The 21,598-nt window shown below is 41.4% G+C and overlaps 1 protein-coding gene across 6 annotated transcripts in view; it reads left to right on the top strand.

Moving 5' to 3' along the window:
* KIF13A (kinesin family member 13A) overlaps window positions 1-13,600 on the top strand; it is a 187,589-nt gene extending 173,989 nt beyond the window's left edge. For 2 of the 6 annotated variants that reach the window (XM_072152654.1, XM_072152653.1), the window contains 3 exons: window positions 1,072-1,176; window positions 2,353-3,322; window positions 6,960-13,600. In XM_072152654.1, the coding sequence (XP_072008755.1) occupies window positions 1,072-1,176; window positions 2,353-3,322; window positions 6,960-7,237 (1,353 nt within the window). In that variant the 3' untranslated portion in view covers window positions 7,238-13,600. Of the gene's footprint in view, window positions 1-1,071; window positions 1,177-1,962; window positions 2,004-2,352; window positions 3,323-6,959 lie in introns of those variants that run through there. The other 4 variants (XM_072152659.1, XM_072152655.1, XM_072152657.1 and 1 more) reach the window with 3 other exon arrangements.
* Window positions 13,601-21,598: the final 7,998 nt, after the last annotated feature.

The following is a 21,598-nucleotide window of genomic DNA, read 5'->3' as shown; positions in this document are numbered from 1 at the left end:
CAGAATGGAGCCTTATCGGTCAGGCCTAAAACGTAACTTTTATTAAATTGGATAAGAAATCTAACAATATATATCACACTTATTTCTTAAAATTCGCAGGTTTGAGGCTGCTAACTTTTCTATCTACACTTATAATGTTGAGTGTTCCTCAACCTGTAATGTATAAGCGGGTCTCTGCAGCGACCCATCAATAAACCCACATCAAACAAGTCAATTTAAAAGCCAAACAAGAGCTCCCCCCCCCCCCCCCCCCCGACATGTTTCGCTCAGTAGCCCCGATCTCCTGATGACGCTGTTTCTCCAGCGAAACATGTCGGGGGCGCTCTTGTTTGGCTTTTAAATTGACTTGTTTGATGTGGGTTTATTGATGGGTCGCTGCAGAGACCCGCTTATACATTACAGGTTGAGGAACACTCAACATTATAAGTGTAGATAGAAAAGTTAGCAGCCTCAAACCTGCAAATTTTAAGAAATAAGTGTGATATATATTGTTAGATTTCTTATCCAATTTAATAAAAGTTACGTTTTAGGCCTGACCGATAAGGCTCCATTCTGTCTCAGGACAGTCCTTGTAAATAAATTTTAATTGCCTTGGCAGTTCTAAAAGGGCTATCTTTTGCGTTTAAGAGTCCCTACCATAAGGCACACTACCCCCCCTCTTGCACCTTGTAGCAACATACATTACCAACCATGGAGAGAACTCGTATAGGGCAATTTGGGACACCAAACCACCCGTTCATAAGGACCTGTAGTGTGTTTACTGTCTCAAATCGCCCTGATTATTTGTAAGTGTAGGACTATCTGCTTTAAGTATTTATTATGCCAAGCTCTTTACAGTTTGATGTATATGATTGTAAAGGTCCCTTTTTTAATTTTTTTTTACTTTTTGCAAAAGCTTTTTATAATCCCTTAATAAGGCATGATAAGTGGTTCTGTTATGTGTCATAGACTGCCCTGTTTTGTGCATGTTTTCATGAATTGTGTTCTTATTGCATGTCTCACTCGCCACCGTTTGTTTTACATCATGTTTTTGTGGTGTATGTGATGTGTTGTGTGTCTTAACCTTTGCAGAGCATGTCTTCACCACTGACAAATAACACTGGCACTGCTGTGCCTTCTGGACCTAATACCAACTGCATGCCTGTAGAAACCAATAATATTCATGAAGAGTCCATTGTAAGTTTTGTTTGCATTTGAAGTGCTTGCTCTACTGTTTCCCATTGCTTCATATGTATGTGAATGCTAGGATGTGCTTTATGGTATTTGTTTTGCTTTAGCATGTTCACTCCCTGGTGTTTAGCATTCAGGTTTCCTGCCAAACCTGACCCTTTCTCTGTGTGTAGAAATACTACGTAAATTTTGCATTTTCGTGCCCTGACCCTATCTCACAACCTATCCCTCAATAGTTAACTTGGAGAACACTTACCCTGTTTTAGCATTCTCATAATTGAAGAACATTACTGTTGTAATTCCCCTTTATCTGACGTGTTCCTAATTTAATCTTCTTATGAAATGTGCAAAAATAGGGCACTTATGGGCCACATGTAGTGACATCTTCTTTTACCAAAGCAGTATTACATCTTATGGACCTTGAACCACCCCTGACATGACATTGTGTGCTACTATAGTGTTACTATAAGGCCCCATTCACACTTGCGTTTTTGATGTGCAAGTTTTGTGTGTGTTTTTTGACATGCAGAACTTGCATTCCACTTGGTCCCATTGTATTTATTGGGGGAGATTTATCAGGGCTTCAGTTTTCTGGTGTAGAAGATCTTAAATAATCACAATTTCATGCGCCCTTTGTGAAAATGTGAAAACCCAATGACAGGATCACTTGTCAGTTCACATCTCATGCATCAGGAGTGAAAGGGCAGAGAATAAATTATAATAAAGTCTATTAACGTATCAGCTGCTAAGGCTCATCAGCTACTAAGTTCACTTACTGCTTTTTATCTTTAGGTCTGAGAAGTGCCAGATACCGTACACAAGGCTTCCAGGAGGTGATTTAAGTTTAGAAGCCAAATTTGTTGATTCTTAAGTCTGCACAGAAATTTTTTAGGACTTTTTAAAACTTCTTAATAATTTTTCATAATAAATCATTACTAAATAAATTGTTAGTGCTATATTCAGGAGCCCTATAGTAGTATACTTACATTGAGAGACTGAATGTGTGTACATATATATATTATATAAAATGTAGGAAAACTGGTATGGGTAAGCAAAACCATGATCTATATAACCTTATAATAATAATCAGCCAGTGAAAATTGTTACATTTTTATCAGTACGACAGTATGAAAAGTATTCCTGTTCACAACTTGTTATATTGACTGTCTGTTTTCTTTTTAGGATTCTGAAGAAGAAGACCTCGAATTTGCAGGGTCAATCAAAAAAGGAATGTGTTCCTCTGGTTTTCATGATTTTAAGCCTTATGTACCAGAGGAGTTTGCAGACTTCAGTGTTTATAATGCTAGTTTGGACAACCGGGACTGGATTAATTCCAAAGCTGACTTTGATTCTTCTCATTCTTTGGATAAAGATGTTTCTCGGAGTCCTACCACCAGCAGTGTTACCAGTGGTTACGTATCACATAGTGCTTCTAATATTACTCTCTCTGACATTGTAGTTACTTGTAGTGAAAGTATGGATCAGTTGACTATCCAAGCAAGAGACTTGGAAATCCAAGAGCACCAAGAACTTAATGGACAGCAGTCTGTAGAAAATTGCAAATCTTGTGGACATTATGAGTCCAATGATAGCAACTGTCCAGAAATTCCAAACAGCCTATCAACCTTCACAGAAAAAAGTGCCTTTGAAAAAGTGTCACTTTGCACTACTGAAAAAGATGCTGCTGTATTGTCTAGAAGTGTTTCTTCTCCTGTGGACTGTAACAAAGGAAACTTTGTCAGCTTTTTACCTTGTGAGATTGCTGTGGAGCAAACGTGTGATATTTTGGAAGACCACTCTTTCACAGAATTTATGGGAGTAGACGATGGAAAAGACTTTGAACACCATGAAGATCAACAGATGTACTCTTCTGATGGGGAAAGTAATGTTCTAGATTATCACACATATCATGCATCTTACCAGGAGCTGTCAGAACAAAAGCACTGCTCTTCTGAAAGCCATTTCCCTGAAAAGAATCATCTAGATCTATCAGATGATTGTGAAGACAGTTCATCCCATGCTCCACCTTGCCTTCTGTCTCTGGGTGACCAAGTATGTATTGGGGACAACAAGTTTGGAACTGTGCGATATATTGGAACTGTGGATTTTTCCAGAGGTGTATGGGTTGGAGTTGAACTTCATGCTCAATTAGGTAAGGAGCATCTTAACACTGGTAGTATATTACATCTGGATAAAGTGGCTGTTATTGTGTTACATAGTCTATTTTAAGATCAGTTGTTGGGGGTAGGACCTGTTACCTGTTTTCTACTCCCTCTATTCCAGAAGCTATAACTCTTTTTTTTGTTTTTCCTTTACAGTGCCTTTGGAGGGTTTGTTTTCTGTGGCACAAATTGTGCTTTCTGGGGCAACAATTATTCACTAGGGTAATCTTTACATCTAGTCAGCAAACATAATGGGAGAATTTTAAGCACCAGTTTTTGGACTATTTACAGGCAATCTACCATTTGTTTTTATGCATTGTGAACCAAACATACCTTGAGAATGCAGTATCTAAACTGATGCAGAAACATATCTTGTTTAATCCTTGATCTGAGTGGTTTTGCTCAATTATATAATTCAGGGCCTTGGGAAAGCTGGGTGCATACTGGCTGCTGTGTTTCGCGGATTTTCCTGAACTGTCCAGACTGGACTAATCAACCTGAGCTGGATGACTCATAAACAGAAGCTGGGGGATGGTGCTGTGATTGATTACTTCTGCCTGTCAGGGACAACACAGGGAATACATCATTCTGTAGAGCAGTGCATAATTAGGGTAAGAGGAGAAGCTCCAGAGCAGCCACAGGAGCAACAGAGCCTCATTAACATAATTTTAGAATAGTTTTTTTTTTCAGTTCAAGGATTAAGCAAGATATGTTTCTGCATCAGTGTAGCTACAGCATTCTCAAGGTATGTTTGGTTCACAATGCATAAAAACAAATGGTAGATTTCCTTAAATGCAAAGAGACGATCATTAATGCTACTTATTTTATTTTTTATTGTACTTTTTGGCACATTTTAAATTTTATTGCAATTGTTAATTATTTCATCGACATCATTAGAAGCTACATACATTGATTGCACATGTCAGCTGCGAGGGCCCCACATGAGCTCACTCGCATTGCAATATTTTACGTTTGAATTTAATATTGTATCCTTAATATATATTAGATATATTTTTGAGACGACCTATTAGAATTAGTGGTGTTTCAGATTATTTATTTGATCATTTCCATTCACTAGTTTTTGCCCTGATACTGGGTTCAAGTTAACACCCAACTTTTTACCATATTTGGCACTGGTGAAGCCCTTTGTATATCTTATTACTATTTTTAATTAATATCCTGCGCAATGTATTGAGAAGCTGGAAAAATCCAATTGTGGATTTCCCAAAACCCTAAGTTCAAATGATACATCCACTTTATTCTTTGGGACAGTATCACAAAGATTAGTACTTGTTTAAAATAAATGTTAATCTTTGGGGAAGGAATTTTTTTCTATGGCCATATCCTAACTCCGGTAACCTTTTTATACTTCTATGTATGGAGCTGTGTAAGGTCTGCAAAGTGAGTATTTTCTATAAAACATCCAAGTTTCCTAAATTGAGTAGTCGAATGACCAATAATGGAAGAGTGTGTTCAGCTATATAACACTGAAGCTATGTTTATTGTTTCAAAAGCAGCCAATTGCTGGACAATGAGGAGCCTTTAGGTGCTCGTAAACATGTAATTCATGTAACCCTCATCGATCCTGTCAGCCCTGGAGAAACTTAAAAAATGGAAAAACCCAAATCATTCTCTTATCCATGAAACATATATAAAAGTAAAAAAAATAAACATTTTCAGTATCCTCGTATTTAAAAATGCCAGATTCTGTAAAATATAGAAAAAATAAATTAAACTGCCGGAATTGCATTCTCATGGCATTTCACCAAATATAAAAATGTAAATACTGTTAAACGTAATTAAAGGGTTATTTTCCCAAAATGGTAAAAAAAATCTCTTTACACTTAAACAAGTAAGATTTATCAGAAGTTTTTGTTTTTCAAAAGATTTACATTTTTTTGAAAAATATTAAATAATAACAAAAACCATATTAATGTTTATCTCTGTGATCGTACTAACACAAAGAATAACGTGGATGTTTCATTTGGACTGCACAGTGAAAGCAGTAAAAACAAAGCTCATAAGAAAATGAAAGAACTTTTCTTTCTCAATTCCACCACCATTTGGAATTTTATTGCAGCTTTCCAGTTTATTACATGGAATATTAAATTAGGTTTTACAATTTGTCCAGTAGAAAACACATACTCATATTACCCTGTTCACTTTTGGCTAATGGAAGGCGGGGAGTAAAACATGGAAAAGTTTTGTTGGAAAGATGTTAAAGGATTATCCAAGAAATTATTGGTCATTAGCAGAGGGTATTATAAAACAACAAGAAAACCTATATTTGCCTCTTTCCTGGCTGTAGTGGTGACGTCCACAATAAATTCCTTTTTTGATGTGATCGCATACTCTAATAATCTCGCAGAATTTAATACTCACATAATCTAATGCTCTCACATGTATCCATGACATAATGAACACCGATCTGTGACGTCAAACACAAGGCTACGGGACTAATTTGGCATGGCAACTAAATTTATGTGGCCTCTGAGGTCCCCTGCCAAAGTCCAAGGTTTTCCTTGAGAAACAATATTACTGTCCTGGATGGAGGGGGTGGCAGTGACCGTATATATGTAATGTATATACGTATATGTAAGATGACTTTTTTAGCACATTTTTTATGTGAGTGAGAAGGAATGGGCCGGCAGACTGTGGGTCCTGGAGAAGGAAAGAAAATAAGAAAACACGCATTCAATTGATTGCAACAGCATCACAGGCAAAGACTGTACTGTGCACTCTGCTTGCACACAGTATGATGTCATCAGGTGGCTCCACTGCCACCTCATACAATGTGTGTGGGCAGAGGGCAAAGACCTGTCTCTGCCTGCGCTGCTGCAGTGGAAACCAGGGGAGATGAGGAAGTAGCAGGGATAATCAGAGGAGAGTAATGAGTTAATTTTTTATGACAAAGATCTCTTTTCTACATGTATTAGTGGGGGGAGGCTGCAGCTGGACATATCATTAATGAGGGGGGCTGCAGCCGGACATATTAATGAGGGGAGGCTGCTGCTAGACATTTCATTAAGGAGGGGAGGCTGCTGATGGACATATCATTAATGAGGGGAGGCTGTTGCCTCAATTAATGTAATTTTGCATGGTAGACCCTATTCCTTCTATGGGTCATGTCAGGGCAGTCTTTTTTGGTGTGAGAGTGGTGCTTGCCTGCGGCCCATCTGCCATCGGGGTGTAAACCTGAAAAAAATCACATGCTTGGGTGCATGAATCCTGAAAATTACTGTTGCCCTTTGAAGGCATCCATATGGCCCTTTGTAAATATAGGTTTGACACTTGTGACTTATGGGGGAGATATGAAATGTATCTGAGAGTAGAACTGTTCTAGTTGCCTATGGCAACCAATCAGAGCACAGCTTTCCTTTTCTCACAGAAGTTTATAAAATTGGTATTGGTGATTGGTTTCCATGGGCAACTACAACAATTTTACCTCAGACACTTCTGAAAAATTCCCCCGATTGACTGGGTATTTTCTGTCAACATTAGATTCAAATATTCTCATTTCCATAAGTTATCATAATTGTCACTGTACCTTAATCGTCTTTAGACAAGTTTATAGTGCAAGGTAGAAGTTTCCAAAATATGTTAATGTAATCTATTATTTTCGCCTAGGCAAACATGATGGCACAGTGAAAGGCAGAGAATACTTCCGTTGCAAACCGAAATATGGTGTGTTTGTTCGACCAAACCGGCTATCGAAAGCACTTGGTTTAGCTAAGAGAGATCACAGCAGCACTTTGCGGGGACAGGCATGCAACCCAGACAAGCGGAGGAGTGCTACATTCAAAGGATTGGCCAGAACAAAAGACACGGCACAATATCCATCTGGGAACGAAGCAGCATCAGCTTTTTCTAGAAAGCAAGAGAACAGAAAATCCTGGATTAACTAAGATGCATCATTTGCACTCAGCACACAGCCCAGTGTATAGACTCCTATGGATTGCTTAAAGAGAAAACTATTTTTGTACAGCTGTACAGTTTTAACTCCACTCAGATGTTTACTCGGTCTAGTACTGAATTCTAACAATTTTTAACAAGAACCTTTTATTTAGTTTGTCTGCCTTGTAGGCGGGTGTTTGCTGCACAGAAAAGCATGACTAAAGTATCCTTTACATATGAGACAGGTACATGTCTATTCTTAAACCAAGACAGTGGCTTATATTTTAATCAAATGAAGAAAATCTTCAGAAAAAAATAAACTTAATATACATATATGTAAAAAAGACCCTGCAAGCTGTTCCTTACTTACCAAAGAACTTATGTTAAAATATATAGTAGCTGTTTTTGCGTCCCTATGCGGCAGCCATTTTGAGGGTTAACCTAATTCTTGTATGTGGAAAGCCCATGAACATTTAAACATGGTAGTGAGTGATGTGGTGAATATAACTACTTGCCATGAAGCTGGAATATTGGTCTGTCTGCCATCTGTGTGTGTGGTGAGAGTCCGTACAACAACTGCTTTGTGCTTTTATATATCGGATACACATTAATGAAATGAACACCGTGTTGCCTTATTTCTCCTACTTCTTTTCAGTACAGAAGACAAGCTGGTTTACTAGCCTAGTGCTTCAGTCCCTGTAAAAACTGCTAAGTTGTTATTGTGTGAACTGAATTGTACATCTGTGTGTTTCAGACATGGGAAATGTGTGCTCTAGTTGTGGAAAAGTAAACACTTAGGACTTGCTATGTAACTTCTTCCATATATTTATCACTCTGTACTTCTGTATACTGATCAGAGAGCAGAGACATGTTCATAATATTACATCTAGTGCACCACAGAATGTTTTCTGCATTGAGTCATGTTCACATGGCATATTTTGTGTGCATTCTGCAATGTATATTTTACACATAGTGGGGATTAATTCATGCAGATTTAAGAGCTGGCTCTATCCTGCCACTGATTTTTTTGCCACGGGTCTACCTAAACTGATGAGAGCAAAATCCATTAGTCCCAGCGCATACAGTAAACACAATTCTGTTATTAAAAGCGGTGAAGAGTGAAACCAGATTGAATACTGGCGCACTGCACTGCAACAACTTTTTTTTGGCGCACCTTTAACATAGAGCAGTGGTGGCGAACCTATGGCACAGGTGCCAGAGGCGGCACTCCAAGCTCTTTCTGTGGGCATCTGGGCCATCGCCCCAGCACTGTTTAGACAGGGCCTAATTATCTTTGGAGGACCTCCTGCTGGCCCCATGATTCTCTGAGTACAGAGGGACACTGGAAAGAAGCTACAATATTGCAAGATTTCCCTCCTTTCTACTGTGTTGGTGTCCTCAGGAGGCCAGTATGATTGAACGTTGTTGAAGAAAAGAGAGCAATAAGATACTGCTTTAATTTTTGGTTGGCGATAAATGAAGGGGATTTGGGTTTGCAGTTTGGGCACTCGGTCGCTAAAAGGTTCGCCATCACTGACATAGAGCGTGCAAAACAATTCTGTCAAGTCACTATAGTAAATGTGGCTCACGGCCTGACTGTGCACCAGAACGCCCCTTTAGGTGCAGAATTTTGTGGCGTGGCGGCACAATACTGGTACACACACTTCATAAGTACATGTACAAGCAGTTTACACTTTCTTTTCAGTGCAAAGTCAGACAAAGGAAACTAGGGCAAAGGCTTTAATAAATAAGGGCCAAAGTGTTGGCAGGACTTTTATCTGCATAGAAACACTGTGGTGCATAAGCCCAGCTAAGAAGTACTAGAAGTATTTGGAAGAAGTATTTGAGTTCTAAAAAAGTCCAAACTCATTTTGTATTTGTATTTTTGTTACCTAAAGAACATTCAATTTATCACTCCAACAAGACTACATGCCGTAATAATAAATAAATAAAACCATATTCCATTCCCTGTAAACTATGACATTTAAAGATTTTCACACAATTATTTATTGATCATGAGATTTAGGTAAGAGATTACAATGATTTTCTGGATTTAATGGTTGAATTATTCAAATTATATCTTTGTATGATGATAACTGTACATATCATTGGAGTATAACCGTGTAACATTGCAATACATAGTTCATTGTATTTCATTGTGCGACTTCCTGGTCTCCCTTTTGTAAGCTACAAGACTCCTTGTCATTGAAACTTAGTAACATCATGTCTTAGCAGTAGGACATATTGAAGAAGCGCAGGATTCCAGCAATGTCACTATGAAAGCTATTCACTATTGAGTGTAATTCTCACATCATCATGAGCTGGAATCCAGCTAGTAAGAATTACTGAACGGATACCGCATTGCATGTAGCTCTTTTGTGATATCATCAGCTATGTTATCATACAGGCAGACAACACAATTATCACCGTTACTGCTTATTAGGCTGGTTGCACACGAAGGAGTTTGTTCCATGGAACTGAGCTGCAATATTGAGTTCAGTTCAGCTGCTCTAGCCAGTAGATCCCGCGCCAAGGACTGTAAAATGTCTGAAATTCCTTGAACTGCTTTTATCAAGGGTTTGAGGCTTTAAAAATAAAACCAACAAATAGGGTTAGACAAATTGTTCTGTCTAACCGGACCTGCACACAAACATATAAGCCACAACCAATGGATGTGTTTTCCGATATTTGTGGCCCATTTGTCATTGTTGTGTGAGGTCGGCTCCTGTGGTGATGACAGTTCACACATGAGTCCATGAAAACCACAGTCATGTGCATGAACTCATAGAAATACATAGGAGACATGTGCTTTCTGTTGAATCAACGGATAGTACACGTACAGAAAAACATACATATGCATGAAGTTTAGCTTTTAGACACTTTTAATAAATCTGCACTAGTGTGCTTGGCCTCCTTGTATACCTTGTGTATTCATTGTTAGCACCTTTTATAGCAGTAAGTGGACACACTCACTACTTACATTCAAAGTGACATGGATTTGCCTTCAGCAGTGGCTTATTCCCACTAAACCATTGGGCTAAATACATGTTAATGAGTGGGGAGAAATGGCGGGCAGTTTGGCAAAATAGTGTCCTAAATGCAGTCTGTGACCTTGTGACATACAGCTCTGTATGTTGTCTGTGATATCCATTTCTCCTTGTCCCAGTGTTAACACTAGGGCAAAGTGAATGTAAGCAATGTTGTAATTCAATGACAGTAATACTGGGATGTAATGAAATGAAGGAATTATACAGTGTAAGCCAGTACTTGGCGACAAGGTGGAATAACCTTACTGTAATGCACAACATTAATGCATGGCTGCTAAGTAGTTTCCACAATGTACTCATAATGCTGTAATACTAGGAAAACTTCCATCTGGAAACTAGATGCAGGAGCAGATTCCCCATGCCATTGTGATCAAGGGTGTGTCTTTGTTGAAGCATGGTGCGGCCTTTTTTGTCCCTAAAATCAGTTTTTTTATAATATGGTAATAACTTAAAAGGCTACTGGGGCGTTTTAGCCTCTGGGAGCTTTGGAGGCTAAAGCTACTTCATCCCCTCTGCAGAGACCCCCTTTTCTCATCTATGATTTAGGATGAAGTTGGCGGCACGGGCCTGTTTAGTAACTCCTGGTCCCCTGCTGGGTTCATGGAAGCTGTGCGCTACTTCTCCTGAAGCTGGCAGTGCAACGCTGGCCACTGCTAATGCGGAGGCCTGTGCCACCAGCTTTACCTATTATCATAGACGCGCAAGAGGGGGTCTCTGCAGAGCTTCAGGGAGTGTAGTAGCCTTAGCCCCCAGACCTCACAGAGGCAGATTCTAGGGACAAAGAAGGCCGCACCATGCTTCAACAAAGGCACACTCTGGATTACAACGGCATGGGGAATCTGCCCCTGGATCTGCTTTGATTCCCAGTGGTAGTTTTCCTTTAACAGTTATAGTCATTGACACCTTGCTAAATACAATGAGGTCAAAAGAACACACATCCATTGACTTGAAGGACCGCATAATGGTCTTTCATGCATTTACAGATACTGTAGGTCCCTGAGAATACCATCAGGTGTGCTCTATGTTGGCTCATTATTTGGACCAGGGAATAAAGTCAATGGGGGTGATTTATCTGGTTTCTCTCTGTCTGAGTTCACCCTTGGCATCTACATTGCGTTTTAAAACGTTATACAACAGCTCAGGAGAGGAGATTTGCCTAGTTACATTTTTGTTAACCAATATGTTTATAAAAGTGTTAACATTGTGTTTAAAAATGCCTTACTATGCTTTGAGATTTGTTTGAGCCAAAAAGGCCTCAAAAAATAGTACCAAAAATGGAAATGTGGACAAAGTGGAAATGAATATCCCCCAATGGTTCCATTAAAATTATAGATGCCATCCATATAGATGCTAATTCACAGACACATATTAGAAAATATAGGGGTATATTTTTAACATGTCCATAATATCCATAGGATCATGCGCTGTCCATGTTCGTGTGAAACATGAAAAATTTGGCAGAACCCAGTATGGAATCTACAGAGAAAGTTTTTACATATTGTGGGGAATTAGTTAGACTTAAACCCCCCTTCGGCACTATGCAGGCCGGATATACTAGGAGGCTCTGGCATCTTAGTATATCCGGAAGTGATCTTTGCCAGGTCACTGCCGTATATCTGTCAGGAAAGTTTAGACCAGGTCTGACCACCGGGCTGAGATTTCACCTATTTCTTTATTTCCAGATGAGACTATAGTAAGTACAGCTAGCCGCCTGCTAGGCTCCCAACCTCCTCACGGCCAGAGTGACTTGTGGGAGCAGAGTTTTGAAAAGGGGCTTCATACATGGTTTCCTCGCCAGAAAACTGGAGGACAAGGCATAGTAAATTCCCCTTATTGACGCAATACACTGATTAGAATAGTGGCTTATGAATGACAGTCCAAATGGTGGTGATCTATGATCACACATTTAAACAGACCTGCTCCACTCCCGGTGCGTGAACCTCCAGGAACGCCCTGCTTCTCTTTCAAATGTAGTTTAAAGATACAGATGAGGTTCGCACTCTAGCTATGACTAAGGACCAAAAGGGTCAGAAACGCATCAGATTTCATTCTTCTTTGTAAATTGCTGTATCTATGTACGAATAAAGCTAAAGATTTTTATCACGAACAAGCTAGAGTGCGAACCTCATCTGTATCTTTAAACTACATTTGAAAGAGAAGCATGGCTTATGAATGAGCCCGTATCAGAAAAGGGCTATCACACTGATGAAGAAATTCTACTCATCTCTTTATTATTGATAAAAATTCCACAAGGTATTACAGGCAGACAATGGTTAAGCAGCTCAGCTTCTCATTGTGTAAAACAAAGTGAATGTACACAAAATTAAATATACAGGCAGTCCCTGGGTTACGTAAGGATAGGTTCTTTAAGTTTGCTCTTAAGTTGGTGTATGTAAGCCGGAACTCTATATTTTATAATTGTATCTCCAATTTTTTGCTGTAACAGGACGAAGGATTATCAATAAAGCTTCAATACAGCCAGCTTACAGCTGGTCATTGCATCCTGGGACTATATTAACATCCAGAGACCTTCACCAGGGGTCACAGTGGGCAGAGGGGTCCATCCTTAATTATGGGTCGTCTGTAAGTCGGGTGTTCTTAAGTAGGGGACTGCCTGTACTAGTAAATTTAAAGTATGGCTACTACTCCAACCTCTTATTTTACAACACCATACCTCCCAATACACATGAATGCTTGTTTCTGTATTTGTCACATCAATATTAACATTTTATCATTTTGTGTTATAGGATTTTTTAAGATTCTTATGAAAAAAAATGCAGAGCATGCTATTTACGTTTTCAAAATAAATTCTATTTTTTGTAACATAAAATGCTATATACGAATATATGACATCCAACAGTATTCCACAAGAGATCTATTCTCTATGGAAATAAAACCTATAAAAGCACTAATGGTGTTCCTGTCTAATCATATATATAGTTTCATTTGGCACTGAATTCAGCTCTTTGCACTGTAACTTTCTTGATACAGAAAAATAAAACCACTTTCTCCAAATGCAGTTCTGTCTGCAAAATATTTGTCCACTGAAGATTTGTGCACCCTGTTGTACTATTTTTTGTACAGATATCTGAATTGTATATAACTTTGCACCGTTTTCTCTTCTTTTAAGCAAACATGAAACTGTCTGTTTTATTGGATTCTAATAAAAAAAGCTGCTGTTCTATTTCCTTTGTTTTATGTAACTGGGCAATTCCAATGTAGAATTTTGCTCTCACTGTATACAATTGTAATTTATACTCTGCATTGTTGTTACTGGTACATATATATATCCTTTGTTTTTAGAATATAAACAAGTTATGTCCTGTACATGTTTTGTGATTTATTTTATTCTGTTTTAAAAAATGACATAGTAGAATCCTATAACCATAACGAAGTATTAAATGTTACATTATGGTACCGTACAATCTAGAGCCGTGGTGTAATTTTTCCAGGGGGCCATATCAGTCTCAAAGGGGCAGAATGTAATTCTATTTCTGTATATATGTATCTACTCAAGCTGCTATCTGCCCCACATGGTAACCAAATTTCCCCCCATTGCAGCCAGAGTGTCCCATTACAGAGTGCCCCCCATAGCAGCTAGAGTGCCTCCCATTGTAGCCATTGTGCCCCTCCCCCATGTATTTCCAACTGTAGAAAAAAGACCTTTACTCGCCTTTCTCTGCTCCCCTGAAGCAGCAGCAGGCATGCTTGTCGTGATGACATCATCACATCTGCCTGTTTCAGAGCTGGCATGTGCAGCACACAAGACTAAAGAAGAAGACTACATTACATATCTGATTTTGCTAATGTTTTCGACAAAAGTCCTTACTCCCACATAGGCCTCATGACTGCAGGATTGCTATCTCAAGTTCAAAATATCCCAAGGGGAGAATTTTCACCCTGTCCCCTCCAGAATGTGACACTGCAGGTGTACATTTGGGACAGTTTACAGAAGGGGCAGATCTGCCAATCCAACCTCTGTGGGAGCAGGGTTCTTTTTTGTTAGTAAGAAAGAGGGTGGTCTTAGACGGGCAGATTAAGGTTACAATGGGCAATGGGCTGTTTTAAGATAGCGGGCCCTTCGCCAGTATACTGCTTCAAAATTGTTGTTGCCATTTACAGTAACAACAGTAACAACAGCAATACAGTACCACAATTAAGTTTGCAAAATAGTTACAGTACCAAAACCAAGCTTACAAAGTATATACATTACCAGATCCACAGTTATTACATATACGGTAAAAGGAACAAGATTATTTCATAGAATCTTTACCAGAACCAAGATTAATACATAGATACAGGACAGGAACCAAAATGACCAAATAGATACTGGGCCAGATTCACATTTACTACACAGATACATTACCAAAACCAAGATTATTATAAAGATATTTTTTTAAGAACCAAGACCACCATTTAAATATGGTATGTTCCCAAAAACAAGATTACTACATAGTTACATTAACCTCTTTGCACACTAGGACTAGGATGTCCTGGTGCTGCGGTGGATGGAGAGAGCTCACAGACCACAGTCGAACCCGGCCACAGCGCCTAACATTGCTGCTTATAGGTGCTGCCATCTTGGATCGCCGATTTTCGCCTTCTGTGATGTCATGGGGGAAGGGGGAGATTGGTTGCCATGGCAACAACAAACACACAATAATGTACATTACACCACAATGTACACAGACACAGCATACACAGATTATACTCACTAAGATTTGGACGTTGCATACATAAAGTGTACACATTAAATGGGTTTGCCATGAAAGAAAATTCTCAAATTTCAATCCCCTAGTGCAGAGGTCCCCAAACTATTGCCCGCGGGGGTTGGGTTGGCAAAAGTGCCAATGATTAGGCTTATGCTGGGGCCAGCGGCGTTCGGGCAGGGGCCCCCGTCCGTCCGAACAGGAAGCTCCTGCCCGTCACTGTATGTGGCTGGAAACGGCCGCTCGAGCACTATTACTGGAGCGATGTGGCCGGAAGACAACCCCGGCGCACATCGCTCCATGTACTAGGATGTGCCGCGCACTCCTTCCTGCCTGGCCGTGGCAAGAAGAAACAAGACGCTGGAACCAGAAGGAGCCAGAGGTGAGTTCAGGCGGTCCCCTACTTAAGGACACCTGACTTACAGACAACCCATAGTTACAGACGGACCCCTCTGCCCACTGTGACCTCTGATGATGCTCTCTGGATGCTTTACTATAGTCCCAGGCTGCAATCATCAGCTGTAATGTGTCTGTAATGAAGCTTTATTGATAATTCTTGGTCCAATTACAGCAAAAATTTGGAAACTCCAATTATCACTGGGGCAAAAGAAAAAAAATTGTCTAGAACTTCAATTATAAAATATACAGTTTCGACTTACATACAAATTCAACTTAAGAACAAACCTCCGGACCCTATCTTGTATGTAACCCGGGGACTGCCTGTATAGGATTTTTTATTTATTTATTATAGAGCAGTAAAAACATTGTGCTAGCCCGGGGCCCAACATATAAATCAATTCATTGTGGGGGGATATGAAATAACTCATTGTTGGAGGCAGCATATGAAATCATTAATTGTGGGAGCAGCATATGTAACAATTAATGGTGGAGGGCATCATATATAATAATAAATGGTGGGGGGGAGCATATGTAATAATTCATTGTGGGGGGGAGCATATGTAATAATTCATTGTGGGGGGAAGCTGATGTAATAATAAATGGTGGGGGGCAGCACATGTAATAATTAATGGCGGGGGGGAAGCATATTTAATAATTAATGGTGGGGGGAAGCGTATGTAATAATTAATGGTGGGGGGGCATCATATGTAATAATTAATGGCGGGGGGAAGTATATGTAATAATTCATTGTGGAGATCAGCATATGTAATAATGGTGGGGGGGCAGCATATATAACTATTAATGGTGGAGGGGCAGCATATGTAATAATTAATGTTGGGGGAAGCATATGTAATAATTGATGGTGGAGGGGCAGCATATGTAATAATTAATGATGGGGGCAGCATAGGAAATAATTAATTATGAGGGGCAGACTAATAATTAATGGGGTGGGCGAAGGGCAGCATATTCAATAATTAATAGAGAGGGGTCCCAGTATATTAAATAATTAATTAACCCAGTTAATTAATTATTTGGGCCAATATATAAAATAGTTCACGAGGGGGTGTAGTATATAAAATAATTAATTGAGGAGGGGGGGCAGTGTATTACGGATGCAGTCACATGTACTGCTATTTATTTTTAAACTTTAGTCCGGCCCTCCGACGGTCTGAGATGGACAGTAAATGCCCCCCTATGTAAAAAGTTTGGGGACCCCTACCCTAGTGAAACTTCCTTACTTTACAATATTACACAGTTTTATTGATGTTTTAATTCCTATCACTTAGATTCTCTAAGCAGACACAATGGGGTCATTTACTAAGGGCTCGATTCGCGTTTTCCCGACGTGTTACCCAAATATTTCCAATTGCGCCGATTTCCCCTGAATTGCCCCGGGATTTTGGCGCACGCGGTCGGATTGTGCCGCATCGGCGCTGGCATGCACGCGATGGAAATCGGGGGCGCGGCCGAACGAAAACCCGATGGATTCGGAAGAACCGCCGCATTTTTAAAAAAAACTGTCGCAGAGCTTGCACTTACCTCCACTCAGCCCGGCTCGGTGAACTCCAGCGCGTTCCGATGCTTTTCAGCGCAGGAGCGCCACCTGGTGGACGGCGAAGGAACTACCTTAATGAATCCCGGACGGACCCGAATCCAGCGAAGAGAACGTGCCGCTGGATCGCGAATGGACCGGGTAAGTAAATCTGCCCCATTATGATTCCTCTGTGCTATAAGATGCTGTGTGCTGACAATGAGATTAGATTATCAGGGTACAACGATTATATACACTTTCATTTAGCTTCTGGGCATTCTACTAATATCTGAAATAGAAAGAGAGATGGGACAGATCAGAGATGAAAGGTGATAAGATCCATGAGATGCATATTACACATGAAATTCTCAGCTTTGCTTTAACAGCCATAGCATACACTTTAAGCTATATGCCTCCCTCCCCCCTGGATAAAGACCTTATCTGTCCGTACTCACCTAACGCTTGCCGGCAGGAAGTCTCGGTGTGAGCTCATCTTGGATTGCAAGGGTGGGGGCTGGAGGCAGAGAGGAGCTCAGACAGGAGAATAATATGTCCCCATGACCCTAAAGTCAGAAGATTCAGGGTCCGGTCCAGAGGCAACAACATTTTTAAATACCAAATTGATATAGGTTTTATTAGGATTTAATAGATTTAAAAAAATATATAATCTGGTACATAAAAAATATTTGCTATTTTGCCAAATTATGAGGCCTTTTTCACACTTTGGTGTATGGACCCTTGTAAGGTGTCATTTTGTGCTGGCGTATTAATTTATATGAATTTGGGACCTATCGAAAATGTGTTAAGACGTTTTAGTTCTGGCAAAAACTGTCTCACCAGTTAGGCCCCTTTCACACTTGTGTTTTTCACGGCGTGTTCTGTGCATGCTTGTGATGCACAGAACTTGCATTGCACTCTGACCCATTGTTTTCTATGGTTTTTTTCAGCCTTGTTTTTTTTTTTTACGCACATGCATGTTTTTTTAATAAGCGTATAAATCTCAGCATGCTCTACTTTGGCAAGTCACGCGCGTGAAAAACGTATCATACAAGTCTATGGAGAGGCATCAAAAACGGATAGCACTCTGAGACACATGCAAGTCCTGAGTCTTTTTCACGCACGTTATATGCGCATGAAAAACGCATTGAAAATGCATTGAAAACACCGAAACACAAAAAAGCGTGTGAAAAACCGAGACACTGAACAAACTCTGACTGAAAACTAATCGAACCCTGGTGAAAAATGTCAATTTTTCACTGACCAGAAAGAACCCTGATCAGACTCTGACGTGATCTGTCCTAGGGCCCTGATTCCCTTAATAATCTGCAGTCTGTGGCCTTTTTCTCAGGCAACTGTTCCCGAAAAATCCTGTCCCCTGGTGTGGACCATGACTGAGGATGATGTCAGACGTGTCGCTTTGTCTACGCTTGCAAACGCAGACAAAGCCGCCCCCACCGGGGCGGGCCGCGGCCCGGTCGCATCAGCGTTTCTATGGTAACGCCTGTGATCGGGAACGAGCCACCGGTGTTTTGCATTAAATTAACACAAAACACCCGCAGCTCGTTCCCATAGAAACGCCGATGCGATCGGGCGACGGGCCGTCCCGGTAGGTGCGGCTTTGTCTGCGTTTGCAAGCGCAGACAAAGCTCCAAGTCTGACATCACCCTCAGCCACTGCTATAACCAATGCCCAGGATTCAACTACTGATAAAGTTCCTGTTGGGAAACTGTTTGTATCCCCCCAATCTTTGTCTATGTGTACTTGAAGAAATACATTACCCTGTACAAGCTGGACACCCGGGTATTAAATATCTGTTGTCTAGGTCCTACTAGTGGTCATCATGTGATGTCCAGGGTTTCATTACAGCATGCGTGGTCTGTGCAAGGTCCAAAGTGCCTCATCGTTCACCAAAGGGGCTCCTTCACCCACTCTCTGTCCCCAAAATCCCTGAACTCATATCCATTGATTTGCCCAATTCCCAAGGTAAAACAGTATCTGGTTGGTTTGTGATAGGTTTTCTAAGATGTGTCATTTGATAACCTTAAAAGAAGCTCCCCAGGTCTAAGATTCTTGCTTCCTTGTTTATCAATCACATACTTTGTCTGCATGCGATTCCTGAAAATCTCTGACCATGGTGTGCAGTTTGTATCCAGTTTTTGAGGCGGAATGTCTCTGTACGAGCAGTGAGACTATGGAACTCTCTGCCGCAGGAAGTTGTTATGGTGGACTCTATGCACATGTTCAAGAGAGGCCTGGATGCCTTTCTGGAGAGAAAAAATATCACGGGTTATGGGGATAAAACATTTATTTCATTCTTAAAGGTTGGACTTGATGGACTTATAGGGTAAACTTTTCCACCAAGGTTTTGCCATTTTATTGCAATTATAAATTCAACCTCAAATAATAGTCTTCTAGGGACATCGAGTTGGTTAATCCTTCTGCCAAATCAACATTCCACTGACTGAGCTCAGGCTAATTACAAACGGTCGCCTGGCCCTGTGTTTGTGCTGGGGAAGTGAGTGTGGTTGTGAACTAAGAACCTATGTCTCAAGATACCACCTGGAAAATTTGCTTCACGCTACATGGGTCCATAATCAGTAATTGTAGTAATTAATCCAGTCTCCTGTGGACTGCAGTTGCCCCACAACTTATGTATTCACAATGTCTCAAACAAATCTCTGTTACAGACGTTCATTCCTCCTGTTCTGCCTAAGCTTTCATGGAGAATTGAAGTTTGAGATTTAGAAAATTCTTAAGTTTTGAGTCCAGAACTCTGTTCAATACTTGGTGCACTGGAAGGGTTATGGTCCTTGAGGAGTGTACATGGGTCTCTGATAAAGATCTTTATGTCCCACGTCTGCTCAGCTTATGCTATCGCCAGACCAATCTTTCCAGACCTTGTGGTCCTATAATGAGTATCATAAAAGAGGGTGTACTGTCACATCAGTGTGGGCTTCTTCCTCTGCCTCGCTTTCTTTGGCAGTGTGAACACTGATTTAGTTGCTGGGCTGCTAATTGTATTAACCACACCTAAATCTATGAAGCCTGGCTGTCTATAAAGATCATGGGTCCAGCTTTGCTGGTTAGGGTGATGCCACACATGGCGTTATGAACCCGTTTTCAATCCGTTTGTGGCCCGTTTTTAAGCGAAACGCATGCTTTTAGCTTTAAAACCGGCCAAAAACAGATTCAAAATGGTTTCAAAACGTCTTCAAATCGCCATGTGTGGCATCACCATCAGAAGTTATCTTTACCTACTCGATTTTGGCTTTTGTTTTGTGACTATCCCTTATCCCTGTATCTGCAATTTTGTGCCCTATATGCTATCTGTGTGCTACACCAAATGAAGAGTTACACTGATTTCCAGAGGGACCAATATGGTGTTCTTGAAAAAAAATCTTGCTGTTACTTCTTCCTGATTTAACCCCTACGCGCACCATATCATACCTCGGGGACAGTCCTGGTTTTTGGGCGCTATCTCCCCGTCATGGATGGCTGGGAGAATGTCCCAGGCTGCCCTATTATCCCCCAGTTTATCTCGCCTCCTCCTGTTCCCATACATTAGAACTCCTGGGGACCAGGAGAAGGCAGGATCAGCCCCTGCTACCTCCTCACAGGATGTCTGCACAAGTCATGTGAGGAGGTAGCTCCGCCCCTCGACTGGCCCGCACCCCAAATAAATCAGTTGGAGCCTAGGAGAAGAAGTGACTGCAGCGGGAGAACGAGGTAAGGTAACAAACAGGTTTTTTTTTGTTTAATACCAGGGGACTGGGGGCAAAAATAAGAGGAGGCTAGGTGACAGGAGGAGGAGGCTGGGGGACAGGAGGAGGATAGAGGGAGCTGGAGGCTACAGGAGGAGGCTGCTGGAGGAGAAGGAGGCTGCGGGACCGGAGGAGGCTGGAGGACAGGAGGCAGGAGGAGGATAGACGACAGGGGGCTGGAGGACAAGAGGAGGAGGCTGGGGGACAGGAGGAGGCTAGAGGACAGGAGGATGGTGGAGGGGGACAGGAAGAGGAGGCTGGAGGACATGAAGGATGCTGGAGGAGGCTGGGGGACAGTAGGAGGCAGGAGGAGGAGGAGGCTGGAGGACAGGTGATGCTGGGGGACAGAAGGAGGATGCTGGAGGTGGAGGAGGCTGGAAGACAGGAGGAGTCTGGAGGACAAAAGTAGGATAAAGGACCGGGGGTCTGGAGGACAGGAGGAGACTGGGAGATAGGAGGAGGAGGCTGGAGGACAGGAGGAGGCAGGAGGACAGGAAGAGGCTGCTGGAGGACAGGAGGAGGATACTGTAGAAAACAGGGCTGGAGGACAGGAGGAGTCTGGAGGCTACAGGAGCAGGCTGGGGGACAGGAGGAGGATGCTGGAGGAGAATGGGGGAAAGGAGGAGAATGCTGGTGGACAGAAAGCAGCTGGCAGAGAGGAGGCTGGAGAACAGGAGGAGGATAGAGGAAAGGGGGGCTGGAGGACAGGAGGAGGCTGGGGAACAGGAGAAGGAGACTGTAGGACAGGAGGCTGCTGGGAGAGGCTGGGGGATGGGAGGAGAAGGCTAGGGTAAGGAGGAGGATTCTGGAGGACTAGAGGATGCTGCAGGGGACAGGAGGAGGATGGAGGACAAGGGGGGCTGGAGGACCAGAGGAGTAGGTCAAAGTAAATGGCATTGTACTGTGTGGGGACCATCAAGGTCGG

The sequence above is a fragment of the Engystomops pustulosus genome, chromosome 5 (assembly GCF_040894005.1).
Source record: "Engystomops pustulosus chromosome 5, aEngPut4.maternal, whole genome shotgun sequence".
NCBI classification, from domain to species: Eukaryota; Metazoa; Chordata; class Amphibia; order Anura; family Leptodactylidae; genus Engystomops; species Engystomops pustulosus.
Note: the sequence above shows the minus strand (reverse complement) of the source record. Positions and strands in the feature narration are given on the sequence as shown.